The sequence below is a fragment of the Heteronotia binoei genome, chromosome 1, assembly GCF_032191835.1.
Source record: "Heteronotia binoei isolate CCM8104 ecotype False Entrance Well chromosome 1, APGP_CSIRO_Hbin_v1, whole genome shotgun sequence".
In the NCBI taxonomy this organism is placed as follows: Eukaryota; Metazoa; Chordata; class Lepidosauria; order Squamata; family Gekkonidae; genus Heteronotia; species Heteronotia binoei.
Genome location: NC_083223.1, coordinates 32,990,171 through 33,010,568, shown reverse-complemented (window position 1 = coordinate 33,010,568; position 20,398 = coordinate 32,990,171). Strand labels below are relative to the sequence as shown.

General features: G+C 41.9%; 1 protein-coding gene across 2 annotated transcripts in view; it reads left to right on the top strand.

The window, feature by feature from the left end:
- Nucleotides 1-20,398, top strand: part of WDFY2 (WD repeat and FYVE domain containing 2) — a 79,114-nt gene that overhangs the window by 51,633 nt on the left and 7,083 nt on the right. For both annotated transcript variants that reach the window (XM_060233311.1, XM_060233316.1), the window contains 5 exons: nt 5,756-5,810; nt 10,793-10,943; nt 16,484-16,596; nt 17,099-17,225; nt 19,131-19,236. In XM_060233311.1, coding sequence (XP_060089294.1) covers nt 5,756-5,810; nt 10,793-10,943; nt 16,484-16,596; nt 17,099-17,225; nt 19,131-19,236 — 552 coding nt within the window. The remainder of the gene's footprint in view (nt 1-5,755; nt 5,811-10,792; nt 10,944-16,483; nt 16,597-17,098; nt 17,226-19,130; nt 19,237-20,398) is intronic.

The window sequence follows — 20,398 nt, the reverse complement described above, 5'->3', positions numbered from 1 at the left end:
CTTTTTGACTTGGTACATGTGTTCTAATCTTTTAGTATTGTATTTACCAGAAAGGAAGGTGAGCCTGAATGGAAGGTGGTCCCCTAAAAACATTGTATACAAAAAATATTTTGAAATTATTGTATGTAACTGTAACTTGTATATGAATTGAAGAAGGCCCTCTCTTTTTCTTGACAGCACATATTGGGGGAAAGTCTTCCATTCCGGTAAATGAGGACAACTTTTATAGTTGTGGTGCCAAGCTGATTTCTCCCAGCAAGAGGGTTAGCAGTGTACAATTTTTAAATAAAATGAAACAGTTTAGTAGAAGTTTTTGGAGGAGCTACTGGAGGTCTGCTGTTAGTGCAAGATGACAGTATGTCTTCTCCAAGGCTTTGTGGCACTCTGGCATAAATGGTAAAATGGCTTCATCATTTTGATAAGTAGTAGCTCTTTTGAGATGAACATCCGAATGCAATCTCGTGATGTCCTTGTAATGGCAGTGTTTGTAGTTTGTACTTAAAGGAACTGTGGCATGTTAGTTGGAAGCATGAGGCAGTGTGCCTCAAAAATGGCTTCTACACAGACAAGACAGCCTCTGTACAGGCCTTTCCTCTGCACGTCAAACTGAATTTATAGTCCAGATCCTCATGCTGGGTGAAGACCAAAAGGAACACAAGTACTCAGTGCTTAATTTGCTGCAGGCTTCATGAAGAATTAAAACTGTGGTGAGATATTTGCCAAAGCTGATGAAAATAAGGAGAAAGAATAGTTGGAGATCAAGACAACAAAGGAGAAACTCCCACCTTGACCCAAAAAACATTTTGGTCAGTCTGAATTCCGAACTGTGTGGGCATGCTCAGAAATACTGTAGAAGTGAACTGATTAAGTGTTAAGAACAGTAGCTTTTATATATGTGAATCTGGACACATTCCCCACTGGCACCTGCTTAATGGTCCTTTAGGCACCAATCCAAGATATTTCTCTTTACCCTTTTAAATTATAGACTTTTACATATTTTAAAGTTGTTTTTAAGGTCTTCACCTAGCCCAAGAACTGTTTTATGGATCACTCTTTAAGCAGTTGGGTGGTTGTGGTGGTGTTTATGGCTTGTTTAAATATTAATAATTTTATCACTGTTGTGTTTCTATTATTGTGATTTTTTACCTTTATGAGCTGCCTCAAGCAAGTTACAGAGGTGGTAATATAAATTCGCTGTTAATAGTAGAAAACTAGTGTCCTAGATAGTTCTCTCCGTGGCTTCAAAATTTGGTTTTCAGAGAATCCTACAGCCACAGAGGGGCAAGTCGTAACTCTGCAGCAGCATGTGCAAAATCAGGCAGAACCACCACAGGAAAAAGGAATGCAGGACCGGAGCAAGGCTAGTGCGGAATTGGCTCAACTCTCACAATAGAATTCCATTTTGAACCACCTGTTACACAAAGCTTCTCTGACTCTGTTAGGCATTATTCCTTGATGGTCCATCACAGATGGGACAAATCGAATCACAAAGCAAAATTTGTTATTAATTTTGCCCTGTTTGTGGTTTACAAACTGAAGTTCATGACAGGTCTACTGTCATGAACTTCCACAGACTTTTAAAGCAGTTTTTGGATGGAGCAGAAAGTGGACTTTTAAAGAGACTCTGAGTTCCTTTAAAACGCTGCTTTGTGTTCCCCATAACACAGCTGAGCAGTGGGGGGAAGTCTGTTCCCCACTGCTCAGCTGTTTGGGGCTGTCTTGTGCAGTCCCTTTAAAGTGACTGCACAAAACAGCCCCAAACAGCTGATCGACTCAGCTGTTTTGGGGGCTTTTTGCATTTACAAAGGGACTGTGGTCCCTTTCAGGGGGGTTTGCAAGGCTGCAAACTGATTCGATTCAGTTTGTGGTTCGGCCATGAATCGACATGAAGCACATTTTCCCAGTTCATGCCCATCCCTAGTTCTGAGAAAACTGTGACTGGCCCAAGGGCACTAATAAGGCTTCATGTGGAGGAGCAGGGAATCCAATTCAGTTCTCCAGATTAAAGTCTGCCACTCAACCATTGCTTCATACTGGCTCTCTCCCTCTTAATTTTGAGCAGACTGCTTCATACGTTTTAATTAATAAACTGTTTCTGTTTAAAACCTTTATCCTCTTCTAATCTTAAAATCAATTTGTGTGCCCCTCTATCTCTAAAGAGGATGAGATTTTGCTAAATAGTTTTTTTAAAAAAAAACCCTCACATGCTAGGTGTTCCCAGAATGGAAAAATTGTGAGGCTATTAAAGGTAAGAATTTGGAAATCAAATACTTCTCTGGCTGTACTCCTAACTTTCTCCAGGCCTAAATTGCAGGGCAGGGATGAGGTTTGAAATGCAGAAAAGTCACCTGCATTTTGCAGTCTGTAGACAGAAAGCGGCCGTTGGCCATGCTGGAGCAAATGGGAATGCAGATGAGAAGCAGGCAAGTGAAATAGCTAAGATCAGTGAATTATTTCAGCACAGGTCAGAGTTAGCTGCTGATCTATACTCATAATGAGTTCCTTTATATGCTGAGTGGGTGGCAGATTGATTCTGTTAGATGGGCTCAGTTCCAGTGACTGTTTATAAATAACTTTATTCCTATAAGATGTCAATTTATTTCTGTTGCTCAGTGAGATGATGTGTGTCTTAGAATAGTTCCAATGTATTAGAGCATGCTGGGCTTTAATTGTGGCTTCTAAAAAAAATCTGTACAGAGCCCAGAACAGCATTAGAGTAAACCTTTTTCTCTGCAGCTTCTCTCTGGACTCTTTTCTCCATCCTGATTTCTGGATTGGTGTGAAGTAAACATTCATCTGGGAGAGGGGGACTGCGGAGTGAGGGCAGAGTACGGATCAGGGGTTATTGACCCTTCTGCCTGCCTTCTCTTACCGGCTTTAAATCATGGCTTGCCGGGGCCTCTTTGTGAAAGAAAAGCAGTGTGCCATGTTTGGATACACCGATTAGTTCAGAATGTTTACAGCCACATTGAGTGAACAGTGAAAGATTGCTCTTTTGATCAGATCCTGTTTTAAGCCAGCCTCTCTTTGTATTTTCCCCTTTCCCTTTTGGTTGTGTATGGATTTTACAGTCCATTGCATCTCATGAAGTGGGCTTTAATTCACAGAACCTTGTGCTGGAATCAGTTCTGTTTAGTCTTTACAGTGCTACTGGACTCATGTTTTATATTCTATTAAAGTAAGGCACGGGATCTAATTGGACCACAAAAGGGGGGGCATGACTGCTGATTGGCCTATCTTCTGCATTGCAGTTGGCTGTAATAGGTAATATAAATGGGGGTGATAAGGACAGGTTCCTCCCCCTTCTCAGAAGCACATGCACAAACTGCTCCCTCTGGTACAACACCACACTTGTTTATTCATGGGTGGCAACCACAGGGGCAGGTTTGACTGCATGAGTCTACTACGAGACCTGGTAAGGAGAAAGTGTAGTAAGCTGGTCCACCTACATGGTTTTGATATTAATTCTCTTGCACACCAGCTGGCCAGTGGTGCGGATCACACCAGGGTGAAGTCACTCATTGTCTGTGAGATTTGAATACGTCATGGTAATATTTAGCGTGCGGTAGATTTGCTATCCCCTGCATAACAAGAAAGCTTCATAGGGTAACCTAATAGTTTAGGTAATTCAGTGAAAGGATGATGAAACTAATATTACCAAAACAGTGCATTTTGCTTGGGCAGAACATTTTGCTTGACCTCATTCTGTTTTGTTTTTTTTAAAAAAAAAACTGTTTGAACATTATACTTATCTATTTTATTCATTTTCAACTTTTCTGTGCTGCCTTTCCACCCAAATAGGTCTCCCAAGGCAGCAAACATCAAAACATTAAAATATTTTGACATTCAAACAGCATTTAAAGCAAAGTATGTATAAAAACATACAGAAAGGAATGCTGATGTCACTATGTTATCCATGTGCTCCAGAAACCTGGTGCCCCAATCTCCAAGTTAAATGAACATATATGAACATATGAAGCTGCCTTATACTGAATCAGACTCTTGGTCCATCAAAGTCAGTATTGTCTACTCAGACTGGCAGCGGCTCTCCAGGGTCTCAAGCGGAGATTTTTCACACCAATTTGCCTGGACCCTTTTTTTGGAGATGCCAGGGATTGAACCTGGGACCTTCTGCTTACCAAGCAGATGCTCTACCACTTAGCTACCATCCCTCCCCGTCACTCTGAAGTCAGAGTGAGAGATTTACTAATTTATTTACTTCGTTTATATCTCACCTTTATCCCAAAATAGGATTCAAAGCAGATTAAGCTATTCTCCATTTGGACTTTCACAACAGCTGTGTGAGGTAGGTTAGGCAGAGTGTGTGTGACTTATCTAAGGTCATCCAGCAACATCTCATGGCAGAGAGGGAATTCAAACTCTGGTCTCCCAGATCCTTGTCCAACACTTTGTCTATCACCCTACTCCATAATCACTGTTAGTAGTCAGTTTTGTCAATAGGGTCTCTGTGACAATCTATCAGGTTTGGCTTTCGAAGCAGATATTATTGAACTGCTGGTGTGGAATGGAAGGTTTTCCCAAGACTTCCTTATATCTTATTGTATCTGATTTACTTGTGTGTGTGTGTGGGGGGGAGTTGTTAAACTCCCACACACACACACACATCTGGATGTGTGTAGGCAAAGGGGGATGGGAGAAGGTGAGTGTATATCTGAGATCTGGTGTTTTTGCCAGAGGGACAGTGGCTCAGTGGTGGAGCATGTTCTGCTTGTCATTCAGAAGGTCCTGTGTTCAGTCCCTGGCATCAGAAGGAATAGAAAAAGTAGGTGATGTAAAAGACCACTCTTTGAGACCCTGGAGCACTGTTGCTAATCTGAGTAGACAGTACTGACTTGATCTGATTCAGTATAAATCAACTTTGTGTGTGTGTTTGTGTGTGTTCAGCATTGTATTACTCTCTTTGGAATATGTATCCCAGTGTACACCCCACCCAGGGCTGGCACATGGGAGTAGACAAGGTAGGCGGCCACCAAGTGTGCCACTTCGCTGCAGGGGTGGGGGCAGGTGCCCCCTCCCCGCTGACCCTGATACTCCCATCATTCTTTCTTCTCTCCGATTGCAAGTGGAGGGAAGAAAGAACAACATGACTCCTGCCTAACCCTCCCCCACTTCAGAGGGAGCTGAGCAGGGGTTGCATCCTTCTTTCTTCACCCCAAGCAATCAGAGCAAAGAAAAGACGTGGCCCCTGCCCAGCTCCCTTTGAAGTGGGAGAGGCCTGGGCAAGGGGTGTGCTGTGCGCCGCTGCAGTGATGTCACTTCCGAGTGATGTCATCGCTCTGTACGCGTTTTGCACAAACGATTGGAGTCCATGGGGGACGAAGGCAGGGGGTTCTACCTGAGGTGGCAGAACCCCTAGCGCTGGGGCTGACCCCACCACAATTCATCAACACACATGTGCTGATCTGCCAGTATAATGTACATTAAGTTGCTCAACTGCTTATTCATGGGGGGAGGATTGCAAAAGTTGTTCAGATAAGTAAGCCGTTCTGTGGATACCAAAAGGCAGAGGCAGAGATAAGTGGGAAAACTCTACAGAAACCCCCTGATTTTGCCCTACAGTATTGTTTATTAGGCAGCTAAGAGTGATAAGCAGAAACTTAGAATGGGGAGACTGAAATCCAGCGCAAATGATAAATTCTTGGATTTTAACAAGAACATATATACTACATTGCAAACCAATTCTCAGACATTTCGTACGTCATATCTCTAAAGCGGCTGCTTTGTTATTTTCCAGGAATTTATTTTATCAGAAGATTACAACAAGATGACACCTGTTAAAAGTTACCAGGGTAAGAAATGTAGTCAATATTTGTAGAACAAAAATTTACTTTGGATCTCACTTTCTTACCACATAGGTCTTCAGAAGTAAATACAGAGCAGATTTAATAATCTCTCAGACCTGCTGGTTGTAATTCAGGCATTTACTAGAAGGATGCATATTTTAAAGGTTTTTTCAAATATCTGAATGCTGAATCTGTTCTTTCACATGTGTTGTAAAACTGGCTACTATTGCGCAAAAAAGGTCCATTGCTTTTTATACAGGAACTTGATTTTTGTTCAATCATTTAGTTTGATTAAATGGAATATGTTAAACAAGTTTTATGACTGCTCAGTCCTCCTTTTGTCTGAAACTTCATTTATAGTGAAAAGTGAAACCTTCCTCCCGAGTCTTACCATTGGTAGACTTGAGATTCAGAGGCAGGTATTTGGGGGAGAAGGGGGAGACAGTTTGCTATGTTCAAATCAGAGCCTCCCTCAGTGTATGTTCACAAGGCCAGACTGAAAGTCATGGAATCATAGAGTTGGAAGGGACCTCCACGGTCATCTAGTCCAACCCTCTGCACAGTGCAGGAACTTCACAAATACCTCCCCCACACAGACCCCTCCTGACCTCCTTCTCATGGTCACTAATTGACAGAATCAGCATTGCTATCAGATGGCCATCTAGCCTCTATTTAAAAACCTCCAAGGAAAGAGAGCCAACTACCTCCCAAGGAAGTCTGTTCCACTGAGGAACTGGTCTAACTGTCAGGAAGCCCTTCCAAATGTTTAGTTGAAAACTCTTTTGATTTAATTTCAACTCTTTGGTTCTGGTCTGACCTTCTGAGGCAACAGAAAATAATTCTGCACCATCATCTATATGACAGCCCTTCAGGTACTTGAAAATGGTGATCATATTTTCAGTCATCTCCTCTCCAGGCTAAATGTACCCCTCTTAATTGTCTCCTCTCAAAGCTAAACATACCCAGCACCTTCAACCTTTCCTCATAGAACTTGGTCTCCAGACCCCTCACCATCTTTGTTGCCCTCCTCTGAACAAGTTCCAGCTTGTCTATATACTTCTTAAATTGTGGTAACCAAAACTGAACACAATACTCTAGGTGAGACCTAACCAGAGCAGAGCAAAGCAATACCATCACTTCCCTTGACCTGAACACTATACTTCTGTTGACACAGCCCAAAATTGGTTGAAGGATGGAAGAAATATGAGTTTTTTCATTAATTCAATATGATAGCATTCATAAATTCCTATTAGAAGAAACCAAATTATTCTAAATATTATTTATTCACTTCACTTATTCCCCACCTTTCTCCTCAGTGGGGACCCAGAATCAACTCGAAAAGCATTGCCTTAAGTCACTGCTATCTATCAGAACATAATTCTCACTTTGTCACACTTAGCCCTGTATTTTCTAATATTATTATTGCAATAATTTAGAATGGCTCACATCCTGTGAGGGAGATTAGGTGTAACTGGCCGAAGGTCACCCAGCAAGATTCCATTGACAGAATAGGGATTCAAACCTAGGTCTCTCAGATCTTAGTCTAACACTCTAGCTACTATGCCACACTGGTGTGTGTATATTTTGTCCAAGGAATAGAAGGAAAAAGGAGGGAAACAAAAACTTAACCCCCTCCCCCCAGAAAAAAACTGAATTACGGATCAAAAAGGTTAATTGGATACAAAATAAGTGAGAATTATGTTCTGATAAATATCAGTGACTGAAGGCAAGGAAGTACTTTAAAGGCCTCATATCACCTTGTGTCCAAATCAGATACATGGAATCCAAATGATATTACAATTACATACCTTCCTACTTTGGTCCAAAAGAATCAATTTGAAAAGCATTGCCTTTAGTTGCTGATATCTATCAACATATTTCTCACTTTGTCACACTTGGTCCTGTATTTTCTAATATTATTATTGTAGTAATTGAGCCTATGTGTAACATTTATGCTTGAGCACTGAAGAAGGCTGGTAGGCAAAAACACATTTAGGATCACATACGGTTTTAATCCTATAGATATAAAAGCCAAGCTTTACTGGTGACGACTAACCTACTCTCCCTTTGGTTGAGCTGTGTGTCAGGACAGTTGAAGATTGGTCCACTGGGGAAGTTTCCTTCGCATCATATTGGCCCGTCCCACTGAATCCTCCATTTTTCCTTCAGTGGCTGTTGCTAGGCAACCATAGTATTCCAAGCTTGGTTTTATCAGTAAAAGGCAGGGGGAGGAGGCCTTTTCCATTCCACTCATTGGGGCCAGTCCTGACTGGGGTTGCCTGCTCCAGACTCGGAAATTCTTGGCGTTTTTGTGGTGGAGTCTACAGAAGTTTGGAGAGGGGATAGGCTTCAGCTGAATATAATGCTGTAGAGTCCACCCTCCAAGGCAGTTATTTTCTCCAGGGGGAGAGAGATCTGGAGTTCAGTTGTGATCCCAGGAGATCTTCAGGCTCCACCTGGAGGTTGGCTACCCTAGGCCTGGCAGCACCCTCTGGGTGACTTGATGCCACCTGACTGGCATGACTTAATTAGGCTTGGTTGCTTACTCTGGTTGAGCAGCAGTCCCCTTATGATAGCCAATGTGGTGTAGCAGTTAGCGCTTCAGAGCAGGGTCTGCCAGGCCCAGATTCTTGCTGTGGGAAATGACTGGGTGATTTTGGACCAATCACAGACTTTCAGCCTAACCTACCTCACAGGGTTGTTGTGCAGATCAAAAGGGGAGAAGAAAATTATGTAAGCTACCTTGGTCCTCACTGTGGAGAAAGACTGTCCTTTTCCTAGGTAGAGGCTGCAGCGAGGAGAGAGGAGATAAAAAGATGAAGTCAGAGGGAAAGATAAAGGTAGGCTGATGGTTGGCTGGGAAGGACTGGAGTTGCTAACTCCTGGAGATATGAGGGGTGGAGTCTGGAGAGAGTGGGGTTTGAGGAGGTGTGGGACCTCAGACAGATGCCATGCCATAGACTCCACCCTCCAAACCAGCCATTTCCCCCTGGGGAACCATTGTTGCCAATCTCCAGGTGAGGGGTGGAGTTCACTCAGAATTACAACTGTTCTGCAGATGGCAGAGATAGCTTCCCCTTGAGATAATGGCTGCTTTGCAGGGTGGACTCTGTCATTATACCCTTTTTAAAATCATATATCTTTGTTTAATTTGCATTATTTATGTACTGATGTTTTAAACTTATCAAAATTAATATTGTGCCCCTTACTTTATATCCAATTAACCTTCTTGGTTCTTAATTAATATATTTTGCTGAAGCCCGTATGTTCAGTCTTGCTGCTAGAAATGCTTCCTCAAAATCCCAGATCAGTATTTTTATTCTTTGGAGAGCATTTCATTTTTTCTTTATAGAATGGGCAATATTACTGGAAGCTCTTACTTGCTTTCACAAATTTTTGCTTCAGATCCCCCCAAATGAGTTATCTGATTGAAAATTCAGCCAAGTTTTGGCTCTTTTTTACTTAAAACATTTCCTACTATTTTATTTGGAAAGGGTTACCTTGCATAACCTGGGCCTTATCAACAGCATCTACACGTACTATATATTTACGGTGGGCTTTGGTCTAACAAACTCCATTAGAAGTATAGGATAAAGAAGTCTGTTACCATTGGGGTAACTGTTGCCCCTTGGCAATGTACCCCTGGCAGGCAGAAGGCATGGAAAGCCAATTCCCACCCCCCCACCACCACCACCATAAAATGCAACCATCTGGCATGTGCCATGGGTTATTTACACTAGCTGTCCTTGGGTCATGGGTCTCTCCACAGATACCCCTGCCGCCTATGGTTATAGTAATTAAAATGAGCTTTGAATTGTACAAAAATCTCTGAAAGAGGAGTCAGCATAAATTGCATTAATGTTCTGCTGTGATATGAGGTAACAGGGTAGCCAGGGTTCAAAATTGTAATTCATTGATTTACGTATCACACTTAACAGCCAGATAACTGAACTCGCCTCCCCCATTTAGGAATAGTAAGAAACATTTTTTCCTTTCTAAAATGCCACTGCCTGAGACCTTGAAAAACTGATGCAAGTCAGACTGTAAGGTAGATCTAAGTGGTCTAAGTTATAAGGCAGCTCTGTTTTGAGAAGGGCCTTGCTCTGTTATATATTGCACCTTTTTTGGTCTGCCAAAGGTCCTAGGTTCAATCCCTGGCTTCTCCGATTAGAGAGATTTCACATAGCAGAACTGAGAGTGGGCAGGTAGGACTTCCTTTGCTAGAGACTCTGGAGAACTGTTGCCTGTCAGAGGAGACAACACTGAGCTAGATGGTCTGATTTGGTATCAGGCATTCCATATGTTCATCAGATCCTGAAGGTATGAAAATGAGGAATAAATAACTAACAGTTCAATCTGTACTCTATATTGGGGGATATAAGGGACATCCCTACAAACAGTGAATGTCTTGATTAAAACTGACTGCTGAGAGTACATTAGTGTTACATTTCTTTTGTCTTTGACACAAGTTTCTCTACCTCTGGTGCTTGTAGTCTGCGCTGAACAGAGATTTTATTGGACTGTTTGCACTCTGCCCTGATCTGGATGGCCCAGGCTAGCCTGATCTTGTCAGATCTCAGAAGCTAAGCAGGGTCAGCCCTTGTCATTATCTGTATGGGAGATTTCCAAGGAATACCAGAGTTGTGCAACCTCTGAATGTCTCTTGTCTTGAACAACCTGCGGGGTTTCCTTAAGTTCACTGCAACTTGATGAGGAGGAAATCTGCCCCCCTCTGCTTCCAAGGGACCTCCTCCACTTTGCTGTTCCCCACCTGGATTGGCTTGACCCTGCAGACTTTTAATTCTGGTTTCCCACCGTTTCTCCCACATTGATAAGAATACACAGAGGTAGCCCTGATTATGGCTGTGGGGAAGTTATGCTTGAGGGTTTTGTTTCTTGTAGGGGAAGCAGAGGGAAGGATGAAGAAAGGAGAGTGAGAAACTCTCTCATGTTATATTAATACCATTCTATTTTTTTTCTTTTTCCAGCTCACCAGAGCAGGGTTTTGATGGTTCTGTTTGTTCTGGAAATGGAATGGTTACTGAGCATAGGGCAGGATAAGCTCTTCACATGGCATTGCTCGGAAAGTGGACAACGGCTTGGCACCTACCGCATCACTGGAGGTCCTTGTGGGCTGCAGTATCCTTTACAGAAATCATATACCAGGCTTCTTCTTTCTTCAGTTCTTCAGTGTTTTATAGAACCTTTTGTTCTGGTGTCATAATCATGGATTTTAGCAGTAGTCTCACTGTGAAATGGCTGAGAACCATCCCCAGTTGGTCAGCTTCTTGTTGGCTGTTCATCATGTGCCGAAAATGTCAACACCTCTCCCCCCTAGAATATATTTTCAGAGAGAAGAGACGTTGATCTTCAATAGAACTCTAATCTGTCCATCTCAAAAAAATAGGTAGTAACAAGTAACTGACGGTAAGAGTAAACAACAAATCAGAATTAGGTAAATTTCATTTAGTAAATGAAATAACAGATTCTGCAAATGTAAAAATTCCAGACAGACCATCAAATCACTTCATATGTATAGCTTTTCAAAGAAGCTTCAGTAACCCAACCACAGCACAAAATGGTGGAGCTGAAGTGTGGCCAGTACCTTTTTTCTGTTTAAAACAATTTTATTTGGTAACATATGGTAACAGATTATATTTCTTGCATCATTAATAACTTCTTTTATCTATCCCATATATTACTTTCTACCCACCCCTCCCCCCCGTTACTTGACCCCCGCCGGTGCTGTTTACTTAAAATACTAATATTTAATATACTTAAATACTTAAATACTTAAAATACTTAAAATACTAATATTTAACTAATAAAAACAAAAATTAATATTCTTCTTTTTTCTAAAACTTAATCATCATCAAAAATTGTCCAATGTCCTTTTATTTTCCACTCTTTTTCTACATATCTTCTGAACTTTTTCCACTCCATCTTAAAAACTTCTAAATCATAGTCTCTTAAGATTCTTGTTAATTTGTCCATTTTACTCCATGTCATAACTTTTACAATCCAATCCCATTTCTCTGGTATTTTTTCTTGCTTCCACAACTGCACATATAATGTCCTAGCAGCTGAAAGCAAGTACCAAATTATAGTTCTATCTTCTTTTGGAAATTTTTCCATTTGTAATCCCAACAGAAAAGTCTCTGCAACTTTCTTAAATTCATATCCCAAGATCTTAGAAATTTCTTCTTGAATCATCTGCCAATACTTTTTTGCTCTTTCACAAGTCCACCACATATGGTAAAAAGAACCTTCATGTTTTTTACATTTCCAACATCTATCTGGCATCTTGTTGTTCATCTTTGCCAATTTTTTAGGAGTCGTATACCATCTATACATCATTTTAAAACAGTTCTCTTTAATACTATGACATGTCGAAAGCTTCATAGAATTCTTCCACAAGTATTCCCAAGTTTCCATCTGTATTTGTTTATTTACATTAATTGCCCATTTGATCATTTGAGATTTCACTACTTCATCCTCCGTAGACCATTTTAAAAGTAATTTATATATTTTTGAAATTAATTTTTCATTGTCTCCAAGCAGAACTTTTTCCATTTCTGTTTGTTCTTTTCTTATTTCTTCAGTTTTGATATCATTATCCACCAAACTTTTTATTTGTTGCAGTTGGAACCAATCATATTTATTATTCAGCTCTTCAGCAGTTTTCAATTCTATTTTGCCACTTTGTATTTTTAATAATTGATTATATGACAACCACTTTTCTTCACCTATCTCGGCCGTTATTTTTATTACTTCAGCTGGCACTATCCATAACAGTCTTCTCTCATCTCCATATTTCTTATATTTCATCCATGTATTTAACAAATTATTTCTTATATAATGGTGAGAGAAAAAACCGTCCATCTTCTTTTTTCCATAATACAAATATGCATGCCAGCCAAATTTATTTCTTTGACCTTCCAACGCTAAAAGTTTTTTATTTAACAACATTATCCATTCTTTTATCCACACTAAACAAACTGCTTCCTGATACAGTTTGTGGCCAGTACCTTTTGAAACATAGCATATCTTCCAGCTGGAAAGGAAACATGTGTCAGGAGGAAACAACAGAGCAAAGATGGCTTGAAAAAAGAACAGGGAAAATGTGGAAAGAAGATGGATGGGTAATGAAACTGTGTGCAAGCTTGGGAAATAATCTCCAGCATTTGGGAGTCCAACCGGAGCAAGAAGTTTACATATTTCTGTGTGGAAGTCCATGGTGTTCCTAAAGGTACACTGGGCCTAAGCATTGCGGACTAGATGGAGCTGTTTCCCACCATGCTTTCAGATATTCCCGTCCAAGCTTAAATGCCTTTCATCCAAACTGCGTGAAATTCAGAAAGCAAATAGGAAAAGGTAGAATTGATTGATGATCCCTTTGCCATTTGCAAGATGCAGATTTGGAGCCCTCTTGTCCATTGTCTTTGTTTAGCCAAAAATGTATCATTCTGGTCCATTTCATGCATCACTTGAGTAGAAATCTTTGTTCTTCTAATTGGCCTAGGCCAATTTCCATCTCTATAAAAAGTGGGAATATCTTAGTGCTGCTGAGTCAGGCAGTTTGTAAATGGCCTCTTGAGGTTATCCCAGATCTAAACCTCCTCCTTTGGAAGTAATTGTGCTAATCTCCTGGAAGGGAAAAGTCAGGGTTTTCAGTCACATTTCTCCCCATATTTTGTTGTAGTTGAAGGCCGTCTCTGCAAGAGGGGTTCTTGTTGAAAGTTGATAGGTGGTGCCCTTTAGGGAACTGTTTGCAGTACTGAGTGACAGTGAGGCAGGCATGGCTGCTGCCATTCTAATTATGAGATCAGAATAATTGAAACTGGTTTTGAATTAAATTGGTTGGCACTCTTTTCAGATACTTGATCAGGGTGTGTGTGAATATAGAAATACAGGTGCCCTAAGGCAGAGGTGTCAAATGCATGGCCCGCGGGACAGAGCTGGCCTGCCCAGATCCGTCCCCCAAGCAAATGGGGAGGGAGGGAGGAGAGGGAGAGAGAGAAGTGGAGGGAACCACCATTTCAGCTGCCAAGTGGAGTTTGCACTTTTTGGCTGTCTTCTGTCCTCCCCTCTTGAAGTAGATGGGGCCAAAAACCACTCCCTTCCCACACAAATCCCACCCCTCGTGCTCTGGTTGGTTGCTGCAGATTTGGTGGCACTTTGCGTTGCTGGAGCACAGGGTCAGCATGGCCAGGGGAGTAGGGTTGCCAAGTCCAATTCAAGAAATATCTGGTGACTTTGGGGGTGGAGCCAGGAGACTTTGGGGGTGGAGCCAACATCAAGGCTGTGACAAGCATAATTGAACTCCAAAGGGAGTTCTGGCCATCACATTTAAAGGGACGGCACACCTTTTCAATGCCTTCCTTCCATAGGAAATAATGGATAGGGGCACCTTCTTTTGGGGCTCATAGAATTGGACCCCTTGTCCAATCTTTTTGAAACTTGGGGGATATTTTGGGGAGAGGCACTAGATGCTATACTGAAAATTTGGTGCCTCTACCCCAAAAAACAGCCCCCCCCCAGAGCCCCAGATACCCGTGGATCAATTCTCCATGATTTTCTATGGGAATAAATCTCCATAGGGAATAACAGAGTTCCCAGAAGACATTTCCCTCCCCTCCCCCCGCTTTCTGATGACCCTGAAGCGGGGGGGAGGGCCTCCAAACCGGGGGATCCCCTGCCCCCACCTGGGGCTTGGCAACCCTACAGGGGAGAGGAAGCTTGGTGGGCAGCTGCTTCTCCCACCCTGAGCCAGTCCCTGCAGCATTGGAGAGGTGAGATCCTGGGAGGTGGAAGGGAGAATAAGGAGGCAGCAATGCTGGTGGGGGCGGAGAAGCCACGCCCATTGCAGGCAGGCTTTTATCTGTGGAGCAAATGTGCTATGATTGAGCCCCAGGACTAGAGAGAAGGTGTCTGGAGCAAAAGATGGGTCTTTCCATACCATTTTGCAGTGCCCCCCTATTTTCCCCTTAGGAATGGAGATGCCAGCTTGTAGGGTTCCAGAGCCATCTTCTTGCTACATCTGCAGACACTTGCCTCTTTCACACATTTCCTGGGGTTGGGGGAGGGGGCGAATGCTTCTCTTTCCATCTTGTCTGAAGCAACTGTAAAGGTTGCACATGCTGGGGAAGATGGTGTTTCCTCTGTGTGTGTGTGTGAGTACTGCACCCTCCTCTTCTAAAAAAGAAGCGGCTTACATTGCTGACAACTCCTTCCCTTTGCCTCTTTCCTCTAACTGGGCATATATTCCAACTCCCATTCCCTTTCTCCCTCCCTTCTTGAGTCATCATCTCCCCCACGGCTGTAGCAGTAGAAATTAACCGTGCCAGCAAAGCAGACAGACTGGTGGAGCCCACACTTTAAAACAGATGAAGTTATGAAAGTACTTGCTTGCTTCTCTTTGCTGGCTTGGCTCAGCTGCACGGGCAGGTCAGGGCTGCTGAAGCTGCTCCTCTCCTCTCTTCTCCCCCCCACCCCTTTGCAAAAGTCTCACTTGGATTTACACCAGCTTGCTTGATTGCCCACCTCTCCATGCCTGTCCATCTCCCTCCTCCTCTTCCTCTTCCTCCTCCTCCTTTTTGGCTGCTCTCCTTCGTTTGTATGGGGGGAGTTTCTACGCTGTCCCCTAGACCGAAACAGTGATGTGGCTTTAGATCAAAAGCCAGACTGTTCAATAGAGCACCTCAAGTGCAAAATTACAGCCAAATGTGAACAGATACGGGGTACATGTAGTTGTCTCCTGTTCCCTGTGAGACTTTCAATGGTTTTCATGTGCCCACGCACTTTTTTGGCATGCATAGACAGGCTTACCACCTTGCCTTGCAGATTGCCAGGTCCTGATAACACCTGAAGAGCTGCAGCTCCACCCCTGCCTAGAGATGCTCTAAAGGTCTGGAATGGAGAAGAGAGAGGGTGCTTATTACTTTGACCTGCAGATTGACACCTTTTCTTAATGTCTGTTCTTAATGTCTTGTTCTTAATGTTCTGCGTTTCATATATGATCTTTTTGTCTCTTTGAGTGATTTTTCATGGTAATAGTGATTTTCTCCAGTTTTGAATTTTTTGATAATGAGTGTGACCAATATATGTTTTAATGTATTAGACTTTTAAATGGTTATATGCATGTTAGATTTTCTGTGTTTTTGATGTTTGTAAGCAGAGTGGTAAGCTGCAGTACTGCAGTCCAAGCTCTGCTCACAACCTGAGTTTGATCCCAGCAGAAGCTGGGTTCAGGTAGCCGGCTCAAGGTTGACTCAGCCTTCCATCCTTCTGAGGTCGGTAAAATGAGTGCCCAGTGAAGATGACTGGGGAAGGCAATGGCAGACCACCCATAAAAAGCCTGTCGTGAAAACGTTGTGATTCAGAGTCAGAAACGATTGGTGCTTGCACAGGGGACTACCTTTACCTTTAAGCAGTTTTGAGTCCTGTATTCCAGGAGGGAAAGTAACATATAAATACATTAAATAGATAAAAATGTACCCTTCACCTAGAACAGGACTGATGGTTAAAGGGTTATAATGATGTCCAGTTCTGTACTTGCCAGATGAGTTCTTTAGGTACCTCTCTGGATTTTTAATCCTTTTTCCCCAGCAGTTGCTCTGTAGATTCACAGGGAATCCTGTCTTGGAACACTGCAAAATTCCTGAGCTGTTTGCTGCCAGATTTGATGTGGACACGCGGCACGTTTTTATTGGTGATCATTCTGGACAAGTGACCATCCTTAAACTGGAGCAAGAAAACTGCAACCTAATCACAACATTTAGGGGACATACAGGTATGTTTGTATTATTGTTATTAGTATTTATTTGATAGGCTCAGGGCAGTGTACATTGTTACATATAATAACATATAATAGATTAAAATATAAGAAAAATAATTAGTTACAGATAAAATCAGTAAGCATGGTGGCACTGGCAATTTTGTCCTCCCTGTGCCTTTTTAAGAGCCAAAATAGCTGGGGGGTGGGGGTGGAAACGAGATCTCGTTGCCAGTGCACCACAGACCTGATCAGGTCTTCATGGTAGTTTTGAAACAGCTAAATTTTCCTCTGAAATGGTAGTTTGATTCTGAGTGTAAAAGGATGTTCAGAAAGTTCAGGATGCCATTCCAGGTTGGGTGAGGGAGAATAATCAAAGGCTGAGGTAGGGCAAGACTCAGAGCAAGCTTGTATTCTCAAAGAACAGATAGAAATCCGCTACATGATCTGCTAGTGTTTTGACAATGAACTGTTTCTTCTTTCCCCCTTGCCCCTATCCTTTCTGCCCTAAAATATTCAGGAGGAATCACTGCCCTCTGTTGGGATCCTGTGCAGCGTGTGTTGTTTTCAGGCAGTTCTGATCATTCTATTATCATGTGGGACATTGGAGGAAGAAAAGGAACGGCCATAGAATTGCAAGGTCACAAGTACGATATGCTAATCAAATGCTTCTCTCCTTGCATTTATTTAGAAAATGCATATGCCACCTCTTCAGAGACCTGCTCATGACAGCTTAACATAACAACATAAGAGAAGCCATGTTGAATCAGGCCAATGGCCCATCCAGTCCAACACATACAGTGGCCAAAAAAACCAAGTACCATCAGGAGGTCCATCAGTGGGGCACCAAGCACCAAGAATACAGAGCATCACTGCCCCAGACAAAGAGCTCCATCATTGCACTGTGGCTAATAGCCACAGATGGACCCCTGCACCATATGTTTATCCAATCCCCTCTTGAAACTGTCTGTGCTTGTAGTCACCACCACCTCCTGTTGCAGTGAATTCCACATGTTAATCACCCTTTGGGTCAAGAAGTACTTACTTTTATCCATTCTAACTCAACTGCTCAGCAATTTAATTGAGTGTCCTCGAGTTCTTGTATTATGAGAAAGGGAGAAAAGTACTTCTTTCTGTACCTTCTCTGTCCCACGCATAATCTTATAAACTTCTATCATGTCACCCCTCAGTCAACGTTTCTCCAAGCTTACAACTAATAAAACCAATTTATTGAAAACACAAGCTTCTTGCCCAATATATTGCACCCACAAGAGAATCTTATTTCATTCAATAAAATATGTTATTGTGCCACTGAATTTTTCACAGTGTATTTACAAAACAATCCTTAAGTCAAGGTACTCTATGAGAAACTTGTGTTTGACACGTAGGGTTTAAGAAGAGTCCAGTTTCACTTGAAACTTTGACTCACCATATCCTTCAGGACTGAAAGATTGTCATGGCTCTCCCTGAATCTTTTTGTGTTTGTGTGTGCTTGCCTGTGTCTTTGTGTAGTAAAAGCAAAATATATCCCCCACAGAGATTGGAGTGGATTCATCATGAAACATTTAGTCATAAATGTCAATATTTAGTCAATATTGCTCAGACATAATTTACCTTTTGAGATGGTTTTGAAAGCAAAATGGTATAAGGGGTATTCTAAGATATAACAACATATAGGCCGCCCTAAAGTGGGATGAAAATATTAAATAGATTTTTTTGTTCTGAAGACCAAGAATTCCACTGAGGGCTTTTATTTTTAAATAGAGTAGGAGTAAATTTTTGAGATAACTTTCTGCTCCATTCCAACTCTTTCCAAAACCAGAATCCTGATTTTCAAGTCTTGGTTTTAATGAGTGATGAACGGTTGGGTAGCTCAGCAATGTACTTTAGAACAGTGATTCACAAATTTTTCAGTATAGTGACCCACAAATCCAAATTTACATGGAAAAACGGAGCATCCACAAATTAGTACAACTGCGAAACCCTGGGACCCGCTTTCACAGGCTTTGCAGCCCACTTGGACCCACAGGCTGGCAAATGTGTGGAAATCTAGACTTCTGGGATCTGAAATGCTCTCAACAGTAATCTGCAGCTATATTGAGACATTCAACTGTGTTAGAGTATATTGCTTAGAGGAACTGTTGTTTGATTACAGAGGTATGTCTTGTTGCTTCATGGACAACATTTTCTCTCAGACAGCACTTTTAATACAGGGGTCAGGGCTTTTTTTCCCCTGGGGGAACATGGTGGAATGGAGTTCTGGAACATCTTTGTGGAAACAAAACTCAAAAAATGTTTAAAAGTTCAGGAGTTTCTCATTCAGTCCCCTCTTGAGAGTTCCAGCACTTCTTTTTCCAGAAAAAAGCCCTGCATGGGGTATATATAGCTTTTGGTAAACCTATAGATTTGGGCCTTTACTGTAGAATTTGACTCCTTCCAAGATATGCTCTGTGGATACCTTGTCTGAAATGAAAGAGAATTGAACAGTTCAAGTTGCTGTTCCTTGTCATGAACTTTGCTGAAATCTGTTTATTTTTGTTTGCCCTCTGCAGTGATAAAATTCAGTCGCTCTCCTATGCGCATCATACACGCCAGCTTATCTCCTGTGGAGCTGATGGAGGGATTGTTGTCTGGAATATGGATGTTGAGAGACAGGAGGTGCATACTCAGTTCTTCTTTTAGCTAGCCAGAGAAATGGCAACATTTAATTTTAAGCCTTTGAAGGGTTCATTGAAGGCTCAACCTTTCAAAGGGTTGCTTTAAAAGTCTATCACATTTTAGGTTTGTATGTTATGTTTACCTCTTGGAGGCTTCTCTGTTTGACCTTTTCTGTCTCAATACTAGTTGGAATGGAAGAGTACTGAATGAACAACAACAGAACCCTTCCATTACTACACTGAGGAGAAATTCCAGGCGAAATCATGAGCTTTTCACCTTGACTTTTCTTGAGAGGCTTTGTAATATCCCACAGATCTGTTTTAGCAGAGAATTTTGCCTTCCAGCTATCACCTTAGACACCCTCTTCTGCGTACATTTAGCTAAATTATATGTCTCTTTTTAACAATGGGATTGCAGTGGCTGTTTGTGACATCCAGATAAATCATGAGCAAGGAAGTGATCAGGTGATTGGCTTTTCTTGCGCTGTGCCAAAAATACAGTGCCTGTTCAACATTAACACAGGAATAGATCAAGATGGGTAGCTGTGTTAGTCTCTCTGCAGCAGTAGAAAAGAGCAAGAGTCCAGCAGCACCTTAACATTTGTGGCATAGTATGAGTTTTTGTGAATCACTGCTCACTTCTTCAGATTAACAGGAGAAGAAGAAATTCCCAGGCTCTTGCCTAAAAAACCCTGTCAGGTTAGACCTGCCTGAGGCAGGATCCTGTCTCTGTAAATCCCACAACCAGAGTTTCAATGTAATGATGGACTGCCTCTTAATAGTGAGGTTCCATTTAGCTATTGTGGTTAGTAGCTGTTTCTCTAAGGCTCCTTTCAACCCCTTTGAGTCTGTGGCCATCACTGCATATCATGGCAACAGATCCCATGAATTAACTGCATTTGGGTGAAAACCCTTTTTTGCTTGTCTTAATTCTACTGCTTGTTAGTTTCATGAGATCCAGGTGTTACAAGAACATGGGAAACTTTATTTTTCTTCCTGGCATAATTCTATAAACTTGCAGCACTGCATTCAGAGAAATTCTGAGAAGAGAGAATTTTTGCTCACAAGACTCCAAAGCTTAGAGGTAGCAGGTAGCCTGCAGTGTATCTCTCCGTCCTGGGAAATGCTAATAATGTCTAACAAAGCAGAATTTCCTAGGAAGA